This window comes from Aspergillus oryzae, chromosome 5 (genome assembly GCF_000184455.2).
Source record: "Aspergillus oryzae RIB40 DNA, chromosome 5".
NCBI classification, from domain to species: Eukaryota; Fungi; Ascomycota; class Eurotiomycetes; order Eurotiales; family Aspergillaceae; genus Aspergillus; species Aspergillus oryzae.
The window spans coordinates 2,253,001-2,274,256 of NC_036439.1; the positions used below are offsets into that span (position 1 = coordinate 2,253,001).

General features: G+C 47.1%; 8 protein-coding genes across 8 annotated transcripts; 3 read left to right on the plus strand and 5 right to left on the minus strand.

Annotated features, from left to right (window-relative positions):
* Positions 1 to 498: 498 nt before the first annotated feature.
* On the minus strand, positions 499 to 2,452 carry AO090701000038 (glycoside hydrolase family 32 protein; the record flags this gene model as incomplete). Its single annotated transcript, XM_001822880.1, has 2 exons — positions 499 to 869; positions 964 to 2,452. 2 exons carry the CDS (start codon positions 2,450 to 2,452, stop codon positions 499 to 501), a joined length of 1,860 nt encoding a protein of 619 aa, XP_001822932.1.
* A 1,630-nt stretch (positions 2,453 to 4,082) lies between these two features.
* On the plus strand, positions 4,083 to 5,817 carry AO090701000037 (uncharacterized protein; the record flags this gene model as incomplete). Its single annotated transcript, XM_023237495.1, has 3 exons — positions 4,083 to 4,316; positions 4,381 to 4,677; positions 4,729 to 5,817. 3 exons carry the CDS (start codon positions 4,083 to 4,085, stop codon positions 5,815 to 5,817), a joined length of 1,620 nt encoding a protein of 539 aa, XP_023091976.1.
* Positions 5,818 to 6,142: 325 nt separating this feature from the next.
* On the minus strand, positions 6,143 to 8,343 carry AO090701000036 (CeGAL family transcription factor; the record flags this gene model as incomplete). The annotated part of the gene is made up of 4 exons (XM_023237496.1): positions 6,143 to 6,487; positions 6,542 to 7,118; positions 7,202 to 8,221; positions 8,288 to 8,343. The coding sequence occupies 4 exons, from the start codon at positions 8,341 to 8,343 to the stop codon at positions 6,143 to 6,145; spliced, it is 1,998 nt and encodes a 665-aa protein (XP_023091975.1).
* A 1,487-nt stretch (positions 8,344 to 9,830) lies between these two features.
* AO090701000035 (uncharacterized protein) lies at positions 9,831 to 11,714 on the plus strand (the record flags this gene model as incomplete). The annotated part of the gene is made up of 5 exons (XM_023237498.1): positions 9,831 to 10,084; positions 10,150 to 10,171; positions 10,236 to 10,508; positions 10,568 to 10,762; positions 10,824 to 11,714. 5 exons carry the CDS (start codon positions 9,831 to 9,833, stop codon positions 11,712 to 11,714), a joined length of 1,635 nt encoding a protein of 544 aa, XP_023091974.1.
* Positions 11,715 to 12,654: 940 nt separating this feature from the next.
* On the minus strand, positions 12,655 to 13,945 carry AO090701000034 (replication factor C subunit 4; the record flags this gene model as incomplete). Its single annotated transcript, XM_001822876.3, has 5 exons — positions 12,655 to 12,880; positions 12,936 to 13,358; positions 13,419 to 13,518; positions 13,573 to 13,793; positions 13,857 to 13,945. 5 exons carry the CDS (start codon positions 13,943 to 13,945, stop codon positions 12,655 to 12,657), a joined length of 1,059 nt encoding a protein of 352 aa, XP_001822928.1.
* A 691-nt stretch (positions 13,946 to 14,636) lies between these two features.
* AO090701000033 (uncharacterized protein) lies at positions 14,637 to 15,305 on the plus strand (the record flags this gene model as incomplete). The annotated part of the gene is made up of 3 exons (XM_001822875.1): positions 14,637 to 15,009; positions 15,073 to 15,141; positions 15,208 to 15,305. 3 exons carry the CDS (start codon positions 14,637 to 14,639, stop codon positions 15,303 to 15,305), a joined length of 540 nt encoding a protein of 179 aa, XP_001822927.1.
* A 94-nt stretch (positions 15,306 to 15,399) lies between these two features.
* Positions 15,400 to 16,674, minus strand: AO090701000032 (protein GET4; the record flags this gene model as incomplete). Its single annotated transcript, XM_001822874.3, has 4 exons — positions 15,400 to 15,986; positions 16,044 to 16,196; positions 16,269 to 16,525; positions 16,631 to 16,674. 4 exons carry the CDS (start codon positions 16,672 to 16,674, stop codon positions 15,400 to 15,402), a joined length of 1,041 nt encoding a protein of 346 aa, XP_001822926.1.
* A 2,841-nt stretch (positions 16,675 to 19,515) lies between these two features.
* On the minus strand, positions 19,516 to 21,003 carry AO090701000031 (tRNA dimethylallyltransferase; the record flags this gene model as incomplete). The annotated part of the gene is made up of 2 exons (XM_001822873.3): positions 19,516 to 20,892; positions 20,953 to 21,003. 2 exons carry the CDS (start codon positions 21,001 to 21,003, stop codon positions 19,516 to 19,518), a joined length of 1,428 nt encoding a protein of 475 aa, XP_001822925.3.
* Between the last annotated feature and the right edge of the window lie 253 nt (positions 21,004 to 21,256).

Sequence of the window (21,256 nt, forward strand, 5' to 3'; positions counted from 1 at the left end):
TGTTCACACCGCTGTGTGAGCACTGATGGGCCTTGCGTATCTGAATCATTGTGGGAAGTATGGTAAAGGTACAGACGGTATGATTCAGCGCCATCATAGCTATTTTGTGAAAGATACATGTTGCTATGCGGGTGGCAGACCCAGGTAGATCGTCAAGCATGATATGTTATGCCCTAAACACCCAGACGGATGATGGATTCGATTCAGTCAATGGGTTTCGCTTTTCCTTGTTTCTCTCGAAATGGAAGGCATATGACTAATGGACCCATACAGGAAAAGATAAAGCGCTTGGGATTCTAATTTATACCTTATTTAGCAGGGAGTATTGGCTCCCGGTCGGTTGAGCGAAGGCGTCTAGGGGTTGGAATTTAAGATATCCATGCATTCCCTTCAACTCTGAAGCTGGGTAATGATGATAAAAGATGTCCTTCTCTCTCGTTGCGTGATATCAATGGTCATAACGCGTCATATGTACATTATCTATTCTAATTGTACAAATCATGATGCTTCCAGTCCATCCCACAAATCCGCTTTTAGGAGAACAGCAGGAGCATGCTTCAGATTTGGTGCACTGGGGTCTAATTCAGCAAAGAATCGTAGACGACTGACAGACTCGACACATGGCGTGTAAATACGTGTTGAGATGACTGTTCTCTCATTTACAAAGACTTCTAGCACGTTTCGATCGAGGAATGCATGGATCCGAAGTGTCTCTTCTTTCTCCATGCCGCTCTCATCTGCAAAAGTAAACAAGGTATGCGGTGCGATCTCTGGATTATGGTTGATGCCCGGGTCATAAGGAGGAGGTCTGTGGATTGAGAATGTCTCACTGCATGGTGCCCATGCTAGGACGGTGCTATTACGAGGATCTAGGAATCGGTGTCAGTCGCTTAAGAAACAGTAGAAAGCTATGCTGGCTAAGGTGATTGGGGCAAATCCTCAACCCAGACAATGAAGACATACCTAAGTCGTGCTGAAATTCTATCCCCACCAGCTTGCACAGCTTCCCGACCGCAAACTCGGCCTCTAGCTCCCACCGTGATGTTGTCAAGGATAAGTAATTGCCACAATGTTGCCGGTCCCATAACGCGACATTCGTAATGCTCTGGGCTTCCCCGCGGAGTTTCTTCAGTCTCTGGTCCGGCTCAACGCCTAACGTCCGGATTGTAAAACTCCCTTCGCCGTTGGCTTCCTTCTCAATAGACGTAACATCGCTCAGGTTCGAGTGACGTGTCTTTGTAACATTGCGCAATGTCGTCAGCTTTAGACTGCGTGGGAGAGATATCACACCACTCCAGCCTTGTCGATGCCGGATGCCATCTGGAAGATCCTCTTCTGTGATCCAGCAATAAACAATATATTGTGACGTGACGGGATCCCAGAAGGAATTAGCGGCGTAGGCGCATCCGTGATCGAATATTCCGGAAAATGCATAGTCTGTGAGGGCATCTATTGGCTCGCTCTTCGGTTGTTCAGGACGGGGGTCTACGGCCATCCATAGCTGCGATCGAGAGACCCTCTTCTGCTCCCTCTCAGACACCAAACACCCTTCTACGCCCATAATAATAAAGTTTTTCGTGGTTCCTTCGTGGTCGGTTAGTACTACCCAGTTTGTGGTTTCCCAGTTCACCCCCAGGTCGCCCGACCACCTAGATGGCCGGAAGTTTAGCCCAACGTTGACCAGAGGCCCCACATACGTCCATTCTCTAAGATCATCAGGATTGACTGAGTAAACGAAGACTGTTGGTGTTCGCCCCGCGATTCCTCCGGAGAGAAACCCAGAGAGACTGAGAGGCGGCAATATGTCATTGTCGTGTTCACCTTGCTTTGCTGTCCACACTCCTATATAAGGGTCTCGCCAAGCAGTCACATTAAGATCGGGAGGAGGCGCCGGTAGAATTGGGTTGGAGTCTAGACGCTGCCATGTTACACCATTATCCCGCGAAACAGCTATACTGAGCGACTCGCTTCCAACCTCATAGGGCAAAGTATAATGCAAAGGCAAACGCCTCACCGAAGTGTATATATACGTGAGAGCCCCGGCAACCCCGTTGATATCAGAAGGCCGGAAGCAGCCTGTGAATATGCCGCAACTATCGTACTCGGCTGAAGGTGTTAGACATGGCTCCGGGGATGTCTTCCAGGATATTAGGTCCTGTGAAACTGAATGTCCCCAGGAAATGTTCCCCCAATCGTTGCCTTTCGGGTTCCATTGAAAGGATAGGTGATATAGGCCAGTCGCAGGGTCATATCCAAGGCCGCAAGGGTCGTTTAACCAGCCGCGGGGAGCGGTTAGGTGAAACAATGGCCGCGAGTATAGAACATGACGAGAAGACGTAACCTGCTGTTCACACGATAAAGAATTCTCAATCAGGTTAGAATTGTATGATTGGGTCTGGGACACCAAATTAGCAGGGATTGCGGCCCCTTCGCATCCTGCGAGAACTGGCATGTGGTTTGATTCGGCTGGTTATTAGGCGACTAGTATAGACGGGGAACATAGCCAACCAAGAGCCCAAAACCGAAAGTCTCTCTTGCGAAATCAGTCTCTAGCTCAGCCCCTTCGTCGCAAGGAGCCCAGCTGATTGGAAGATAACGCCGATCGATTGGTGAGACACGCACGTCTTGGTAGATTGGCAGAAAGCCTATAGTATGGTGGTGCAGGTATGCATAAACGGGTTGTTGCGATATCAACTGTGGAAATCTGGAACTTTTGAAAAGCTCTGGACAAAGAAATATTCTAGCAGAGGCACCGGCGCTGCCTCTCGGCATTTGTCTCGGAAGGCAATTGTTCTTCGTTTTAATACTCATCACCACCGGTCAAGAAGCGGACGGAGGATTCTCGGAGAATTCGCCTTGGGGATTGATCCCGCATGGATGACAGGCTCGGTCGGAGACACACACTAGTTGTGAAATGATCGGCTAGTCCATCCTGGCTGTTTCGCAAACATTGATGGAACCGAAAAATCGGCGAGGTATTCTACAGAGTACAAAGTAGTATTCGCACACAGTGGCGGAACCTGCAACCGATGGATCCCACCCCCTGGGGCTTTGCTAGGCGGATTTCAGTACATCGGTTTTGGGAAAGGGAAAAAAAAAAATAGAAAAAGAAGTGTCAGTGGCAATGCTGTGAGACATATGAAAAATAGATATGAGTACCTATAGGATAAGTATAGTATGACGAGTAATCTCCTCCCCAGGATTTTCTTACTTCTGATGAACCGGTTTAACAATGATCACAGAAAGAATCATGCCAAAACCAAAACGAGTTCTGTGGCTTCAGATGAGATTGTCCGTACATATGTGTACATACCGATACCGGCATGCGTGGACATTTGAGTAGTCGTGAGTTTGCCAAGGATATTCCAAATATAAAGTGTAGTCTATTGAAACTTAAAGAGTCTGAAGGTCAGTGGATCCCTTTTTCTTTATATATAAATACTGCCCTTTTAAATATATCCCTTCCTTACTACGTACTAGTAAGCATGGTACCTCTACTAGTACTGCGTCGTTGGGTATGTACTGTACTAGTACTAGGTACATACTACGTAGGTACGACGGAGTTAGGTATTAGTATGGACTTGTGTGGGACATACCTCCCTGATTCTAAGATGATTGGCTCCATTCTCTCCAAATACGTAGCTCTACTTTAGACTTTACTGTTTTCAGTCCTAGCATTGAAACTTTCAAGCGTCTTTTTAAGATATGGACATTGGAAACTGGAATGCAATACAACGTTTAATTTTCACCTAAATCTCCCAAGATCCGGGGTCACGGTATATATCCCACACATATCCATGTCTCACCACGCCCCTTAAGGTACTATTCCTCCTGATCCGCTGAGTCCCCAGACGATCCACGGCACTTACCTCCACCAATATCCGTTCTTTGAGACTCAATCTCTTCGTTCTTTCTTACAGAGAGGAAAAGAACAAGAAGAAGGGAAAAGAGCATCCACCAGGAAATGGAATGAAGACCCACAAAATAATCAACTCTTCGTTGCGGAGTTAGTAATAGTCATTTTTTGATTTTTATTTTTCAATTTTTGTGCTCACCCTATCATGCATATGATATCGCTCAAGATGACCTGTCCGACTTCAAAGTCAGGGGTAGATACAGACATTCACTCGACTGTGGGCAGCGACACAAGTGATGTGCAACATCTAGACCTGACCACGACCAATTCCCATCATCTCTCGAAAGAGAGGACCGTTAATGTCTTCTTATTGGTGGCTTGCGTGGTCTTTGGGGCAGCGTCGTTCCTGTTTGGCTTTGACGACAAGATTATCTCGCCAGTTGCGGCGCTGCATCCTTTTGTAAGTCGACCTCTGACGGGGAGCTAAGCCGCCAATCCCACTAACAATGGAATCGACTCCTCAGGTCGAGAGGTATCAAGGACCCAATCCGAGAACTGGTAGATATACCTTAACCGCCCACAACCAGAACATTGTATTCTCGGTCCCGCTGGTCGGTTCGATTCTCGGAGGTCTCGCAGCATCGCCCATGAATTTTCGCTTTGGCCGAAAATGGCCCGTGTTGATGGCGTACGTTATCTCCATTAGTGGTGGATTGCTTCAAGTCTTTGCCCCCAGCCTGGCGGCGTTCGTGGCTGGACGATTCATAAATGGCATTGCTATGGGCATCGCCAATGGCACCGCTCCCTTGTATCTTTCGGAGGTATGTAATTGCAATGTATGAAATAGACCCCTATAACTAATGCCTTAACAGGTGGTTCCCGCTTCTATGAGAGGTAGAAGTGTAACATCAATTAATATCTTGAACGTGGCAGCGGGAGTTATCGGAACCGTTGTAGTGTCTGAGACTAAAAAGCGAGGGGGCAGAGAGTCATACTTGATACCGTTGGCCGTGCAGTGTGCTCTACCTGTGTTACTATTTATTTGCACGTTACCTCTTCCTGAAAGCCCACAATGGCTTGTCGCTAAGGGTCGATTGGCACAGGCTCGTAGCAACCTGCGAAAACTCCGTGGCCTCAGCGAAGAGCAGGTTGACGTCGAGCTTGAGATAATGAAGCTCTGTGAACAAAAGGAACGTGAAATGAAGGCCAATGTGAAGTTCTGGGAGATATTTTCGAGGAAGTACCTCCATCGAACCCTGACAGCTGGATCGTTCTTCTCTTTGAACCAGGTCTCTGGAGTAATACTCTCGACGACTTACGTTACAGTTTTCCTCACGGAGATAGGTATGGAGGATTCCTTCACCTTGGATGCATTCTCCTTGACGGTGATTGCATCTTGCTGTACCCTTGCCGGTACTATAGCAGCACCCTTCGTAATCGATCGAGCCGGTCGCCGTCCTACTGCGTTGGTGGGGATGAGCATGTTGCTTGTTATTGACGCTCTAGCCGGAGGTCTAGCATTCAGCAAAGACAAGCGCTCTGGTGTAGCAATTGTCGCATTATCTCTAACTTTTAACTTTTTTTGGGCCTCGTCGTTTTCTTCACTGTCGACCTTGATGCCTTCAGAGATGGCCACGCCTAAACTCCGTCACCACACCATGGCCTACACCATTGCCTGCGCTCAGACAACCACAGTAATTACTACGCTTGTCGTCCCTCGGCTGACCGCGCCAGATGCAGCAAACCTAGGCGCGAAGGCGTATCTTATATTCGCCGGCTGTATGTGCTGTATCGTAGTCTTCACATTTTGTTTCCTGCCTGAGACCAAAGGCCGCACCTTTGCAGAGATTGATGAACTGTACGACGCAGGTGTTCCGGCCTGGAAATGGCGGACCTATGAAAGTTCATTCCAGTTAAGGACAGATCCGAACCTCTCGAAGCCTTCTCCTAATGTGGCTTAGCACCGTTTTATACATTATCCTCATCATGATGTATCTATATAGTACAGGCTAGAACTAAGATGTATAATAACTCCCCGTATTCGTGGCGCATCCCCATCCGGTCATAATCTGGGTATACACTGGTACACTTGATCCAGCTATAACATGTAATCAAGCCAACTAATCAAGTTGGCTTCGGCTTCAATAATCAGCGAGTAATCCGACTCAATATGTTTCTTCCGTAAGACCGAGGGAGAACTCCTTGCATGCCTTTAACCGGGACACCACCAATACGCCGAAGCCCAGAAAGGAGAAAAGCAAACCAAAGATAATGCATAAGCAACATTTAAGCACCGCTAGGAGTATGCGTTGTTTGAACTTGTGAGGACCAGTTACTATAGGTGTTGCTCCTGATGTTCGAGGCGCTCAAGAAGGCCTTGTATCTTTCCAGGTAAGGGTGATTCCCACCTCGAAGGCTATTGAGCAAAAGTAAGAAATCCTCTGCTAGGGACTGAGGAAGCGTGGTAGTGGCGCCTGAGTGCATGGATCCTGGAAAACTTGGTGGCGAGACGCTTGATTTCGGTATCGATTCGGTTACGGGTGGTATCAGAGTAAAACCATTCCCTAGAGAGAGCTGGACATTAGACGATACACTGATGGCACTGACAGCGATGTCGTACAATTTTTCGACCTAGTTATATGAGCCATGTAACCGAATGCAATTTAGGGATAACTTCTGACTCACAAGGCCTATCCCATGTGCTTCCATGGAGCTCAGTCTCAATGACTGGCAGATTTTGAGCGTATCCTTTGCGACGGAAACACAATAGTTGAAACAGAGCTCATGGTGGTCGGATGAAGGCTTCAGTAGGCCATGGGTGGAGCATAGAACCCATACGCGATTCTGAAGCCACTTCTTGGTTATAAAAACATCCGCGCACTGTGTTTCTCTCAACCCCATTGCTGGTTGAGTGTTGCGAGTCTCTCCAGAAGCTGATTTTGTACGTTCAAACCAGTCGTATCCCTTATATCGTTCAGACTCGCTCACTCGACTAAGGTTTTGGTGGATAGCCAAAGCTTTGGCTTCGGTCAGCTTTTCACAATAACCAGAGTCGATGCTGCACCGCCGGTTCCAGCAATCGACGACATCCTCATCCACAGCATCAAAGAGCTCCATCAAACGAGCTAAACCCATCATTCCTTCAGCATCTTTCTCGTTATGAACTATAATACCGGAAACAAGACTATGCGTGGCGTTATGAATAAAATCATGCACAGAACGCATACTAAAGCCAGGCTTTCCCCAAAAGGTAATCGGATGCCTACGCTGTAATGCATACGCTCTTTGTTTAATGTCAGTTAAGTAACAAGGATATGGTTGGTAAAGTGCGTAAGAGATACATACCTCTCCGTTATAGATAAAACTAAGTAAGTTCGCAAACGCTGACCCTTTTCGTCTCCAGGTAGATCGCGATAGGAATTTGGGTCGTTCAACCCCAATGTAGCGGCGAGATCTAAAGCCTCCCTCAGACGAAGCCATGCTGCGTTGTGCTGATTACTACCGAAAAGGCATCCAAATAGGAAGAAGCTTGTGAGAACGGCCTCGATAGTCGGATTTTCACCGAAATCAGAGCAGCTTCTCATTCTTGTAGCTTCGGTCATCATTAGCCTGGCCTGGCCAGCTCGAGATTGAGAAGTGGGTCGCTCATCTATCTCAATGGGCTGGGTAAGCGAGAAAGCGCACAGCGAGAGCAACATCGAGCCAAACTGAGGATTTTTACGATGTTCATGGGATAGCATCCGGATGAACAACGAAGACCGATTCAGCACTGGCAAAGTCGGGTGCAGGCGATCAAAATAGACGTCAATCCATGGAATCATGTTTGCCTCCACGATCGACGAGGGCCATAACGCTCTTGTATGACTTGGTTCTTGCTTGGTAACATCCACATCCGGCACAGGAGCCGGAATATTATGTGTTTCTAGACTCTGTGCTTGCAGACTCGAAGAGTCCGCATCATTCTGAATGATAGAGGGCAGAGATGTCCTTAGGTAAATATTAGTGCCCGGGAAATCAAAAATGGGCATTTGAGCATCTAAATTATCCGGCAGCCAGTACTCCACATCGCTTCTCTCATTCCAGCTTATCGCACTGTGACTATGAGATGCCATAGGCGAAGCATCTACACCCCAACCAGGAGCAACCGCCGCCGTCGCATGGGATTGCGCAAGGTCGACGGGCACGGAAACATCGCCACCAGAAATAGGCCATGGTGTCGCATCATGTCGACCCTCTTCCCGCGGAGGAGGCTCTGCTTGATATGGGAAAGTGGTAGGAAAGGCGCTAGAGTTGACTTGACTTTGTGGGGTTAGGGGATTTTTGCTTAACACATGGGTTTGTTGCTGCCGGATCTGCGATACACGACTAACGAAGTGGTCAGGCTATGCAATAACTCAACAAGTGAGTAGAGCATTATTCTAGTGAACTTACTGTCCAGTTGGACCCCGTTTTTTCTGGGGTTGAAAAAAGGTGCATTCAAAACCCATAGACACACATGCTTTACATGGTTGCGATAGACTACACTGTGCGGTATCAAGAAGGTTAGCATACCGACGACCGACCGCTCAAGCATCAGAAGTAAATCGCAGAGGGCAGGGGAGGTGCAATGAAACTGATAACAATCTAGAGAAAGGGGAAGGAAGTATTGCCTTGATCTTCCGAAATTTGCACTGGTCGCAGGCCCTCTTCGCTATAGCCCCCGATGTCTTCCTTCGGGATTCAGTCCGGATGGCACCGGTCATCGGGGGTGTCGTGGTGGCATCCGAAGTCGGGTTCATGATGGCATGTTCTCGGAGGGACAAAAGGGGGCGATAGAGGACAGGAAACTAGCAGGTATGCGAGCAAGAGGGACAATCACAATGATATACCAGGATGAAACATTTCAATGCCTCACACTTGACTTCCCCGTCCATCAGTCAGCTTGTTATATTCAAGAGAACGAGAGAAAATGAGGAAAAAATCGCCTGTCGTGGAGGCCCCGCGTGATGAACCCACTGTAACGTATTTGTCTCAACTTTAGTGCCGTCACTCTTAGGTTCCAAGGTTGTTTTAGTAGTAAAAGGGAAATCAAAATCAAATTAAAATAAGAAAAATCAAGGAAAAACTTTTTTTTTAAAAAAAAAAAGAAATGCTAAATCCTACTACTCTTATGCTTATTTCTTTCGTTATTATTCACATTTTCGAGGTTAAAAAATAAAAAAATAAAAAAAATAAAAAGTACGACGATACATAGTCTCTGCAAAATCCGGGGTTTTAGGTTACGATTCCACATACAACACACATTTTTAACCATAATCATTTACTCATTAGAAGCATTTTTAGTTTACCAAATGAGGTAATCTATATCATTCTTTCTCTTCCTCCCCCTTTCTATGATTTGTATAAAATAAAAAAAAACTTTTTATCATGATGATTTCTACACAAACCAGCTTCCAAGTTCATGTTATGTTTATTATTGCTCCTAACTGGATCCACCCACTAAGGTCTGGGTGAAACATGCGATCCCGCACTGTGACTGGACCCCTACGGACCAGAGCATTACTTGTTCCCTTTTATAGTAGTAGTATTGGGAACAAGACATGGCTGTGCCTATAGTCAATCTGGTTTGATACCTACAATAACGTCCTTTAAAATATACACCTCAGGATTTGTTCGTGTTAAGTGGCTTTCTTTTCCTCGGCAATCATGCCGTTCCCCAGTCGTCTCCACCTCAAAAAGGGCCAACTACGTAGTACGAGATAACTTACCCCAAATCGCTGATTATCAAGGTGATTGGGGTCACCACTGATAACCCCCAAAGTGAGATTACAGCCTAATGCACTACTTGGGCTGAACAATGTATAAATGCCCTTGGACGGCCGTGTCCTATAAGCTTATGGCCCGTGATCCAGTCTGTAGACTGTGTATGTAACTCGGGACTGTCTGGCGCCGTGTATTCCCAACAATCTATCTGCATATACAACTCTTGTGTAAAATGGACAAACCGCAAACATGGAAGCAAACTGCTTCTCGAAAACACTCCTTACGGAATGAAAGACTGAAACCCTACATGGTCTCCGATTTGGATCAACGGCTACCCCAGGTCCACGATGTCCAGGAACGTTCCCGTATCCATAGCGATCCAGAAATTCAAGAAATCACTGATATCGACAATATATCGGTTTTGGTCGACCAATTCAGAACAGGAAAGTTCACTGTTGAGGCGGTTACTCTTGCTTACGTTAGAAGGTGACTGTTACATTGCTGAAATTCGTATTATATGGATGAGTGCGGCTAATCTCTCACCTTTACAGGGCTGTAATCGCACAACAATTGGTGGGTTATGCCTATCGCAACGGGGCAGTTATACGCAAATATGTATAATGACTGATAACATTAGACAAATTGTATTACAGAAGTGGTCTTTGAAGATGCTTTGACCCAGGCTCGAGCTTTGGATCGTGCTTTCCAGGAAACCGGGCATCTCAAAGGACCACTCCATGGTGTCCCAGTCACTTTGAAGGACCAGTTCAACATCAAAGGTGTAGATACTACCTTGGGATATGTAGGGCGTTCTTTTGCCCCCGCTACGGAAGATGCAGTTCTAGTGCAGATGCTGAGGAATATGGGAGCAATTATTCTAGCGAAGACGAATTTGCCCCAAAGCATTATGGTTTGTCTGTTTGCTTGATCTTTAACAGGTGTTCTATTATGGACTAACCTCAAACAAAGTGGGCTGAAACCGATAACCCTCTTTGGGGTCTGACGGTCAACCCGCGCGATCCTAGGCTGACTCCAGGAGGCTCGACAGGGGGAGAAGCGGCTCTTTTAGCATTACATGGCACCCTCTTGGGATTTGGAACGGATATCGGCGGAAGTACCCGGATTCCACAAAGCATCATGGGCTTATACGGCTTCAAACCCACGGTACGTTTTAGCCCTGGGCTGACGGTTCAGGACGAAAAGTCCCGTGCTGACTGCCAAGCAGAGCAGCAGATTACCGTACCTAGGGGTTCCTGTCTCAACAGAAGGACAAGAGCACGTCCCCTCTTCCATCGGCCCCATGGCTCGCGACTTAGCATCTATCGTCTATGTGAGTCGGTCTGTTGCTGACGCTAAACCGTGGGAGTTAGATCCAAAGTGCACCCCCCTTCCGTGGAATGAGGATACGTTCCAGGAGATACAAATTCGGCCCATAGTGGTCGGTTTGATTCTAGATGATGGGGTGGTGAGAATTCACCCCCCTATCGAAAGAGCCCTACGTGAGTTGTCAGCAAAACTTCAAGCAAAGGGCCACGAAGTTGTCATCTGGGATGCTTCAGATCACTTTGAATATATCCAACTCATGGATCAGTATTATACTGTTGACGGCGGCGAGGATATCCGTCGTGACATTGCTGTCGCTGGGGAACCATTCATACCACATGTTGAGGCACTAGTTAACCGAAGCAAGGCTATCTCTGTCTACGAGTATTGGCAGCTCAATAAGCAGAAGGTAGCACTACAAAAACGATACCTTGATAAGTGGAATGCGATTCGGTCTCCATCGGGGAGGCCAGTTGATATTCTCCTAGCCCCCACTACACCGCATCCAGCTGTTCCACACCGAAGACTGCGGTGGGTTGGGTATACTAAGATTTGGAACTTGCTCGACTATCCAGCTGTCACTTTCCCTGTTGATGAAGTAAGAGTGGCTGTAGATGGCGTACTAAAAACATATCAGCCGAGGAATGAACTGGACGCATGGAACTGGGATCTGTATGACGTGAAGGCGATGGAAGGCCATCCCATCAACGTCCAAGTCATCGGAAAGAAACTTAATGAGGAAAAAGTGTTGGGGGCTGCAACCGTTATCGAGAGAATCTGGAGAGGTCTTTGATTGTCATGGTTGGGGAATTTAGCATTGTGCTTGTGCTGATGTCACACAATTGTATTCGAGCAATTTTACTTATTACTCTACACCCCACCTTTGTTCAGCGTCGGGCAATGCATAGTTTGGGGGGGTTGCTCTGGCTTGGAGCCAAACAGGCCCGTTTGGGGTAGGTACCTCTAGAACGCTAGAACGTTGGAGTAAGCTTAGGAGAATGAGGGGTAAATTATGATAAGCACACGGTGGGCTACTTGATACCGATAGATACGGTATTACTACAGTGGCAGAGTACCTACTACTAGGTAAGTTCACGTTAGCCAATCGCGGAAAGGGGACATTTGAATTGATCAATTGACGACACGCCGTATTGGATGTGCTGTCCTACCTTCAAAACTCTAGCCTCTACTACTACCACTCAACTTAAGGTAGAATAATTGGGGGTGTCGCGCGGAAACATGTTTTGGTTGGCTACGGAGTCCATGCCGTGGCCGGTTGGTTGGGATCATAAGTATGGAAGAGAGCATACAGACAAGTAAAGAGCTAGACTTTCACGGGATCATTGAACACATAAATAAGCATGAGGGCTTGGGGTGGGTGATCATGGGACTAATGTGTAACGAGTTGAAATCTAAGAATAAAGCACTAGAAGAGCTCCTAAGATAACCGCCTGAGCATCCATATCATCTGTGCTTGTCCAGTCGTGCAGCACCACCACCACCAGAACGCAGTCTAGCTACACCCCGTTGGAATTGTCATATTGTGTTTGAGAGGACCTCTTGTTTGTTGTTCAATTACTATTCTAATTCCAAATGTGGCGGAGGGCCCAAATGGATCATTAACTTTTTATGCAATGAGGGGCCATTTATAAGACACCTGTGTGTAGATCAAACATCCTTTGCTCAACGCCTATAAACACCATAAAATGCCGGGCTCCTTTCCTCCATTCTGATCACGTTCTTGGGGTTTCAAACAGCTGAGGTTTCATGTTAATCTTGCAAAGCTTCGCGATACAGCCGCTCAATTGGAGCAATGATTGAACACCATCTAGGATGCGCATGTGTGTAAACCCTATCTCCCGGATGAACTCTAGTTTAGAGTGTTCTGATAATGTCGGGATCGTCTTCGTGACTCGGAACATTGTGCTAATAATGTCATGGGAAGAGTAACCCAGGTCCCTACGGAAGTAAGCTTAGGTATAAGACCATAACATCACGCATCATGTAAACATACCATAGCTCGTTTAGTGTTTCCAAGGCAGCATCTACTTTCCCTTCCCAGCAGGCCTTAATCATTGCTTGAACTTTGATAGGATGGGGACTGTCGACAACTCGAAAGACGTTATCGCCGCTGACAAAGCCGAAACCTGACCACGTACTTTGCAAATTGTTAATGGCCTGGCGCATGTCTCCTTCCGCGCTAAAAACCAGGGCCGCAATTCCGTCTTCTGTGTGTTCCACTTTTTCGGCATCGCAGACCTGTTTTAGTCGTTTGACAACCTGCCCATCGGTCAACCGAGCATAGCGGAGAATGGCGCATCGAGACTGGATGGGTTCTATGATTTTATTCGATTGGTTGCATGCAAAGGCAAATCGTGTAGTAGAGGAGTAAATCTCCATGGTGCGCCGCAACGCCTGCTGAGCACCTGGTGTCATACTGAATTGAGATCAGTAAACAAGCTGAACAAGTACGCGAAGTTTTTTTTTTTATACGTACCTGTCTGCTTCATCAAGAATTACTATTTTATGGCGACCTGGAGGCAGTGTGACTTTTTTTTGGGCAAATCCCTTAATCCGATTGCGAACGACATCAATACCTGGGACTCCATCAGCCGTTGCCTGTCATAGTTCGTGGGCGAAGAACTTCACACCTCTCTCATCACTGGCATTCAATTCCAAAACAGCTTCCTTATACGCATCACCTAGTAGTTGGCGTGCTAGGCATAGGATAGAAGTGGTCTTTCCGATACCCGGCATGCCTGAGATGATGACGTGTGGCATATTGCCATCCTTCGCGATAATCTTCAGTCGCTCAATAGTCTCGGTGTTGCCGACAACATCATCGAGAAAGACTGGACGGTATTTTTCAACCCTATGAATAGTTGTTCGTCAGAATTGATCTTCCCATCGAGCAACGGTGACTGCAGTCATATACCATGGCAGCTCATAATCAGAGGGAGCCCCCGCTGTGACGGGCTTGAGGCCAACGCGAGCAGCACTTGATGAAGATTCGGCTTGAACCATTGTGCAGCTGTTTTGATAACCCCAGCGACTTGTTGCTAGGTTTGGGTGGTCTCAGCAAGCAAAAGCTGGTTTGCTCGGGGGGAACGCGAAAGTCGCGCAGAGACGCGTCGGGATGCATTTTAGCTCAACTGGGATTAATCAGATCCCGTGCTCTCTTGGCATAGTACAGCTAAGTAAGCACTTGAATACGACGATGGCCCATATAATGATTACCAGTGGCAGGTATGGCTATCCACATCGAACAGAGAGATGATATTTTCTGTGCCAGTCGGTCTTCTGTCGGGCTGGCAATAATTCCAAGGCACGAAGAAATGAAAAAAAAATGGAAAGACTCTGGCCAGTTGCCAAGTGCATCGGTGCTAAGCTACCCGCCCCACTTCTCTTCGTTCAATATCCTTGCTTTCCTCAACTGCTCACTACAACTGCAAATTCGACTGATGTTTCACTCCTTTGTACCTTATACTTATGGCTCTACCTAAAATTTATCCTAATAGCCTTAATTGTATTTCTACAAGGAACCCATCGTTATTTACTCGCATGGTATACGCCTGAACTTCGAGGCAATAAGCTGCACTCAAGCTCTGTTCCTGGGCTGAAGAAAACAGGGGTAAAGAGGGAAACCGATAAAGGGCTCTGCTCATAGCGTCTCTCATACTTCGCCGTATACAGCCTCTTTAATATTAACTCCACGATGGGAACAACATCTGTCCGCCGCAATCTTTTTCACCACCATCTCAGCAAACGCTCTGTATCGGCAGCTCCCCCCAATGCATCAATGCAAAGTGGGACACACAGCGGACTGCCCAGTCTATCCTCCCATGCTATGTCATCTGCGTCATCTGAATCGACACAGTCGCTGGGCTCTGGTATGGGAGATGGTGGGGAGATCGTGGTTAAGGATAAAAATGGCGATTATAAACTTGACATTCCCCTTCTTCCGCCGGCTGTTGGGGGAGAGGATGGGGACGAGATGGAAGGCATAGAAGCTGGAGCTACTAGGGGATCTGGGGCTACGGGGACTGAGTCCACAGCACAGACGGAAATTAGCGGACGCGAGAAAGAGAGTAAGTTTACTTCGGCTATCCATCCATTATTGGCCGGTAACATACTGATCGCGATTGACCTAGAAATCGAGGCAAGTCTAGTAGAGATGATGTACCGGAGTCGGAACAGGCAGATGAGCACCGAACCAGCTGGTGAGTTTTACCCTTATCCTCCACGCGGTTGGATCTGGTTCGATTACAACTGATTGATTTCCTTAGAAATTCTGAATCTCATCCATCAGAGCCTTCGGAACAAAGTGGCCTCCCTGGATGAAGATAACTGGATATACGAACCAGAGCCCGATTCGCTGTTCTAGTCGATGCCACTCACACCATGCATGGAAATCCTCATGGCAAATTGTGCATAATAGGCCCGACCTGTATACACCTCAGGTACTGCCTTCCATTGAACTAGTCGAGCTCCGGATTTGCTGGTGGCGCTTCGACTTTCTTGGATGAGCCTCGGCTCTGCGGTATCCTTCCACCTGTACCGCCCTGCCCTCCTCCGAACAACATGCTACCCATCATATCCAGTAAAGGGTTGCCCTGTCTTGGGATCTTAATACTGAAATACTGCTCACCGATCTGAGCCAAGAAATCATCCCAGATGCCGACCTCTTGGATTTGCGATGCATAATGAGAGGTTAACTGCTTGAAAAGATCCGCGCTGCCACGTTGAATCGTGAGGAGAAGCATGCTGATGAAATTCAGCAAAGGCAATGCGGGAAAGACTCGCGCATCAATACTAGAGCTGCTGACATCCTGTAAGGGGATGGAAGGATTAGAGGACGAAAGTCGGGACGTGAAGATGAGAAATGCTTTATTAGCACTGCGCAGATTTCCGTTTAGGAGGTACGGGAAAACTGCGCGGGATGCGTAAATCGCTGCCGTGTGCGGTTCGTCATTTGTGTACCACTCATGCTCTAACTTTGCCAGGGTCTCAGCTGATTCTGAAGTTCCGAGGATCAGATGCTTTTCAGCGTCGTAGGGTTCATGGTCTAGAGCCATGGTTAAGAGAAACATATCATGTATTTTACCGGCACAGATTTACATACCTTCGGCGTACACCGATCCAGCTGCGTGATGTAATTCGGGATCACCTCTCTCTAAAGGCCCAAACCGTCCACTCCAGCCAATCATCTCCTGTATGAACCTTTTGCGGGTTGGTTCCTCGGATGGGAACTCGTGTAGAAGCTCAATCAGGCGCTCTGCAATAAGGCAAATCGTCAACTTGGTCAAAGCCCAACCCTCACTGTAAAGGAATCGTTCTCAAGACTTACTCTTTCGAGCGCGGCCTTCCGTATCATCATCATTTCCAGTAATCTCCCACCCTGCCTTCGTGTACACCTCGATGACAAGCATAATGGCCAAGTCCCCGCCACTAGCAGAAGCGCCTTGCTGAGACCCAGCCCTTAAAAGTGCAGTCGCACCCCCTGCCAATAACTCTGCGGCCGCATCGTAATTCGCTTGTTTGATATACCGCGCAGCGATGACCCTCAGTTGCTGATGAGCCTCGTAGTAAGCACCGGAGGCGATCCTGTAGTCGCAAAACAAAAAGAAAAAATTAGCTCCTTGCTTTGAAAAGCTACCGGGAGATGAAATTGGTGTAAAAGCAGGTACGCGGGCTCCATGATGTTCCTACTTTTCTCGTTGCCGAGCAATAGTCTTGTCGATACGTGAGGTCATCCTGCTTCGTGTTCAATGCAGTGGAATGTTTAGGAAACAGTGAGATAGGCGGAAATGAAGAAGGCAAGTTGAGCTCGGGATTGAACTAGGGTGGGGAAAGAAAGGACAGCTCAGTGAGTTAGGTGTCAGACACGGGAGTGAGGAAGAGGGGGGTGGGAAGTGGAATCAAAAAGAGTCGGGCAATACAGTAGCTACTGAGAGTTTTGGTGGGACACTTTCGGCTCTCAAATCCAGAACCCCGGAGGGACGAATAGAACCAAAGTACTATATGTAATATTCCGCATGCTCGTGTTTTCTTTGACATGGTCCGATTGAGCTCAGAAATAGAAGAGCATGAATAAACCTGTAAACCATTAATGAAGCTCAATGATGTTACCTTCAATGTTCGTCGTGGATACGGCGCTAACCCCATTCTGGGAAAATACTGACCAAGTGACTTCTGGAAGGAACGACCAATTATTCTATCTACATCACGCTCCCAGTTAACTATACTGTACATACAAAGCACAGCTGAAACTCCCCATGTCCTAGCTGTATGTCTGGGTCGACGCGATAGTTGTTCGTTTGGCCTACTATTAGATGTTGCGATCACTTAGATTTCCCTTTGGTTTATTTAATTTTTTCATGTTTGACTTTTACTAGCCACCATTCTTCCTTTTGCCCATCATTCAACCCTTCCCTTTTCCTAGCTGCAACGTCCTGATGATTATCCGTTGTTGATCTAGCTACATCACTAGTATACCCAGAATACATCACAAAGTGTTAGGTATGAATCGAGGCGCTTTTGACATACAGCCGATTGGCCGCTTCTATGGATCCAATACTACGATTCGCCGTCCTAGGGTATGTTTGCCGTTCCTTCCTGCATGGTTCCGATAATGTAAACATCGCGCAGGAGATCACTTGCTTTTCATATGACGACCAGCACTCCTTCCATTTAGGGGATTCATCCCTGCGATACTACTATCCACCACGTCTTCCTGCAGACTTGAATCGCGGTTATGATACGTTCCAAAAGCTGGATGATTCAGCAGATGAGCATCTAGATGCTCTACTAGAAACGATCATGGCCTTAGAAAAGGAGACAGGAAAGAAATGTGAGGCCGACATCATCACCTGGAGGGGAATGATGACCAAAGTAAGCTGCTTGATCAGGGCTGGTTTCCCAACCTCAACTCGTGAGTTAACACTGTTATTCATATAGATCTTGACAGCACCATTCGACAATTTGAATGGGTATGTAGAAATACCAATTGTCGCAACGTTGCTCTCCACTCAATTATATGTAGATTCGAGATGAATGCGACTCGATTCCAAGTGAGTCTCATCCAGGACGTATTCAGTTCTTTCCATGGTATCCCGAAGCTAATCATTGTGCCTCAGGACACTATGTAAGCACCTTAGAATGACTATACCCAATACGTGTTTTCTAAACGATGTCTAGATTCATTGAAGAGAACAATCTCTATAAGAACCAGCAAAAGCAGTTACAAAAGAATCAAAGAATGCCCCCAGGGATGCCTTCTCAGGATATGATGGCCTATTGGGGTAGCGTATATGCGCTTCCTTCATTCTAGTGTCGAGTTGTTGATTGAATTAGGGTACAAATTCGAAACACTATCTCTTCTCAACCAGCCATGGGACCCGACAACCCGTGAAGAGATCGAATCCCGGGATGAGCTAGTTGTGAACAACAACGCCCAATACTGCTCAATTGTACGTACAGGAATAGGCAAGACGCGACTGATAATTGGGGGCGAGGTTGATGCCGGTATGGAGACGACTGAACTTCTCCAAGCGCACATGCTAATAACTTGACAGTCTGGGACTGCAAGCCTGCTCGAAAGGAAGACGTTATCCACTGGGTGGAACTCAAGACATCTGCAGAGATCAGGAATGATCGAGACATGGTGAAATATGAGCGGAAACTGCTGAAATTTTGGGCACAGTCGTTCTTGCTCGGTGTTCCTAAAATCATTGTAGGTTTTCGTGATGAGCGTGGTATCGTCCATCGCTTAGAAGAGCTTGAGACCGCCAGCATACCAAATAAAGTCAAAAACGGTGGTAGGGTTACCTGGGACGGGAACATTTGCATCAATTTCACCAGTGCTTTCCTCGAATGTAGGATCTCCCAAGGCGTTTGGTATTTTGTATCGTATACTAATGAGCTTTAGGGCTAAAATCTACTATCAATGAGGACGGGATGTGGAGAATTCGAAAGCTCGAGAAGTCATCCATTATTGAAGTCTTCAGACTCGAAGAGAGTGGTACGGGTGATATAATTTCGCCATCGTTCTCAGCCTGGCGGTCAAGGTCATAAGGTCTGCCAGTCCTAGGCCATGAATTTGTCTCCATCCGCCCATTCAGATTCCAGGATGCTGAACTATTGCATGCGTCGAAACTCGAGCCCAGTGTATCTAATGGCCCTACTTCAGATTCAAAAAGAAGCGGGAGACTGCGACCGATTATTCAGTTATGGTAGTCATGCACGCAGTTTGTGGTTCTGGTCAAGCATTTATGGACCGACGTATGGCAACATTTTGCAGGGTGTGGCCCAAATGTTCAATCCTATGGCGACAAGGTTTACCACGGAAGCGCTTTGGCACAGAGGGGAGAGAATTCGAGAGACAGGATCGGGAACGACTGGTCTAGAAAATTTGAGCTCAATATAGGATTGGTTCGTGTTCATATGATGAGCCTTCGTCATCCTCCTGAATTTCGTTATTCGAAATACCAATTTTACAGTTCGTTCAAAATCAGAAATTGGTGTTATTACTGTTACCGTTGATAATCGAGCTAAGGTAGATTTGCATCGCTGGGGCCTCTTTGATAGATTTAATACTATTGGAATAGGTCTGAAAGAGAGTTCTGCTCTTCTAGTGATTCATTGTCACAAGAGATCCTTCTCGTACTTTCTTTTCGAGCTTGTAGAGATTCCTCACGTTCTGCTCTTTTGGCCATAGCCTTGAGAACTCGTTTATGGCTATGTCCATTGAGATGGATGTGCCACTGTTCTTCGTTTACCATTGTTTTGCGGCAAATGTGGCAGGTGAAACATTTCGCCGCGGAACCTGGACCCTTTTGCGACCGAGCTTCTTTTGCGCCTAGGATGGTTCTTGCTAACTCTGAGAATGATTTCGGGTCCGGCGTAGATTCGTCTTTGAGTAAGGCCTGGGTTAGGAGCTCGGACGGCTCCGTGATGCAAGTCCTCCAGTCTCCCACGTTTGTGCTATCTAGGAGGTAAAGGCGATGCGTCATACCGGTCTCTGCAAGAGAATTCCATAATTTGTTTCGAATCCATTTGATTTGCGAGGCCGAATACTGGCGGGTAGCAATCTTGATAGACTCAATACAAGACTTTTTAAGGGACTCTAGTTCGTCAACGCTTAGGGAACTCTTGTGCAGCGCTTCAAAATAAGGCGCTAGTTCCTTAAACCCAATCGCCACCCAAACACCCCGTGTCGGATCGATGCTAGAGCCTTGTGTCCTTCTTTCTCGGATATAGTCTGACATCCTCTGTGCTTCAGACATCAGGCCTTGCTCGATCATCGCATCCACTCTTTTTTCAAGTCGAGCAATAAGAGCCTCCTTCTCTGAATGAATCCAGAAAACCATCGTCGAAAACCGTAGCTGGCCCTCGCCCGCAGTAAAATCACCGTTGGCCAAAGTCGTCTGCTTCAGGCGTTTTTGTTCGGCGTAAACCTCTGATGCAGGACGTCCCGTTTGAAAGTAGATCTCCAAGGAACGGCGAATTTTTCGCGAGTCGTTTGGATGCCATCGGTCGGCCATGACCGGATCAACCTCTCTTAATTTCTGCAACACCACGTCTGTCGGGGCATCGAGAATTGGCCACTTTGACGACGATTCCTCTGTTTCTCTGTCGGAGCGTGGGCCTGATCCCTGGAACTCGTCCGATCCCTCCCCGACGAGCTGGCCTTTAAATAACACAGCTTGTGTATAGTAGTGAGTTCCGCCCACCAGAATTGGGAGTTTCCCTCTGGAGTGGATATCCTTAATAATTCGAAGACATTCGCTCTTGAACAATCCTATGCGCCATGGTTCTTCCTCCAAATCAATGCAGCTAATTAAGTGGTGTGGGATACCGTTTCGTTCATCCATTGGAATTTGATTCGTGATGATGGGGAGACCGCGGTACATTTGCATCGCATCTCCGTTGATAATTTCACCGTTGAAACGAGTAGCCAGGTCCACTGCAAGCTATCTGCAGTCATTAGCAATCAAGATTCCGATATAATCATCAGCAATGAGATAACCCACCTTAGACTTGCCAGTGCCCGTGGCACCGACTATGGCTATGAGGGGCTCCATGATGGGCGAACGTCTAGCAAAGAGAGGGTACCGGAGAAAAGGGCGCATGAGAGACAAAAAATCATTTTTGCCTCCGGCTAATCCCCTTGCTCAACAAAATCACGACAGCGTTAGCACGCCAACTGGGGATCGTAGAGTGGGTTCAAAAAACTACAAAGTTACGGAGTAGAAATGAGAGGAAAAGGTTGACTGGCGGACGAGGGCGTTAACCTTATCGGGCAAAGCGGGCAGGTTACCTTAGGTTATCTGACCT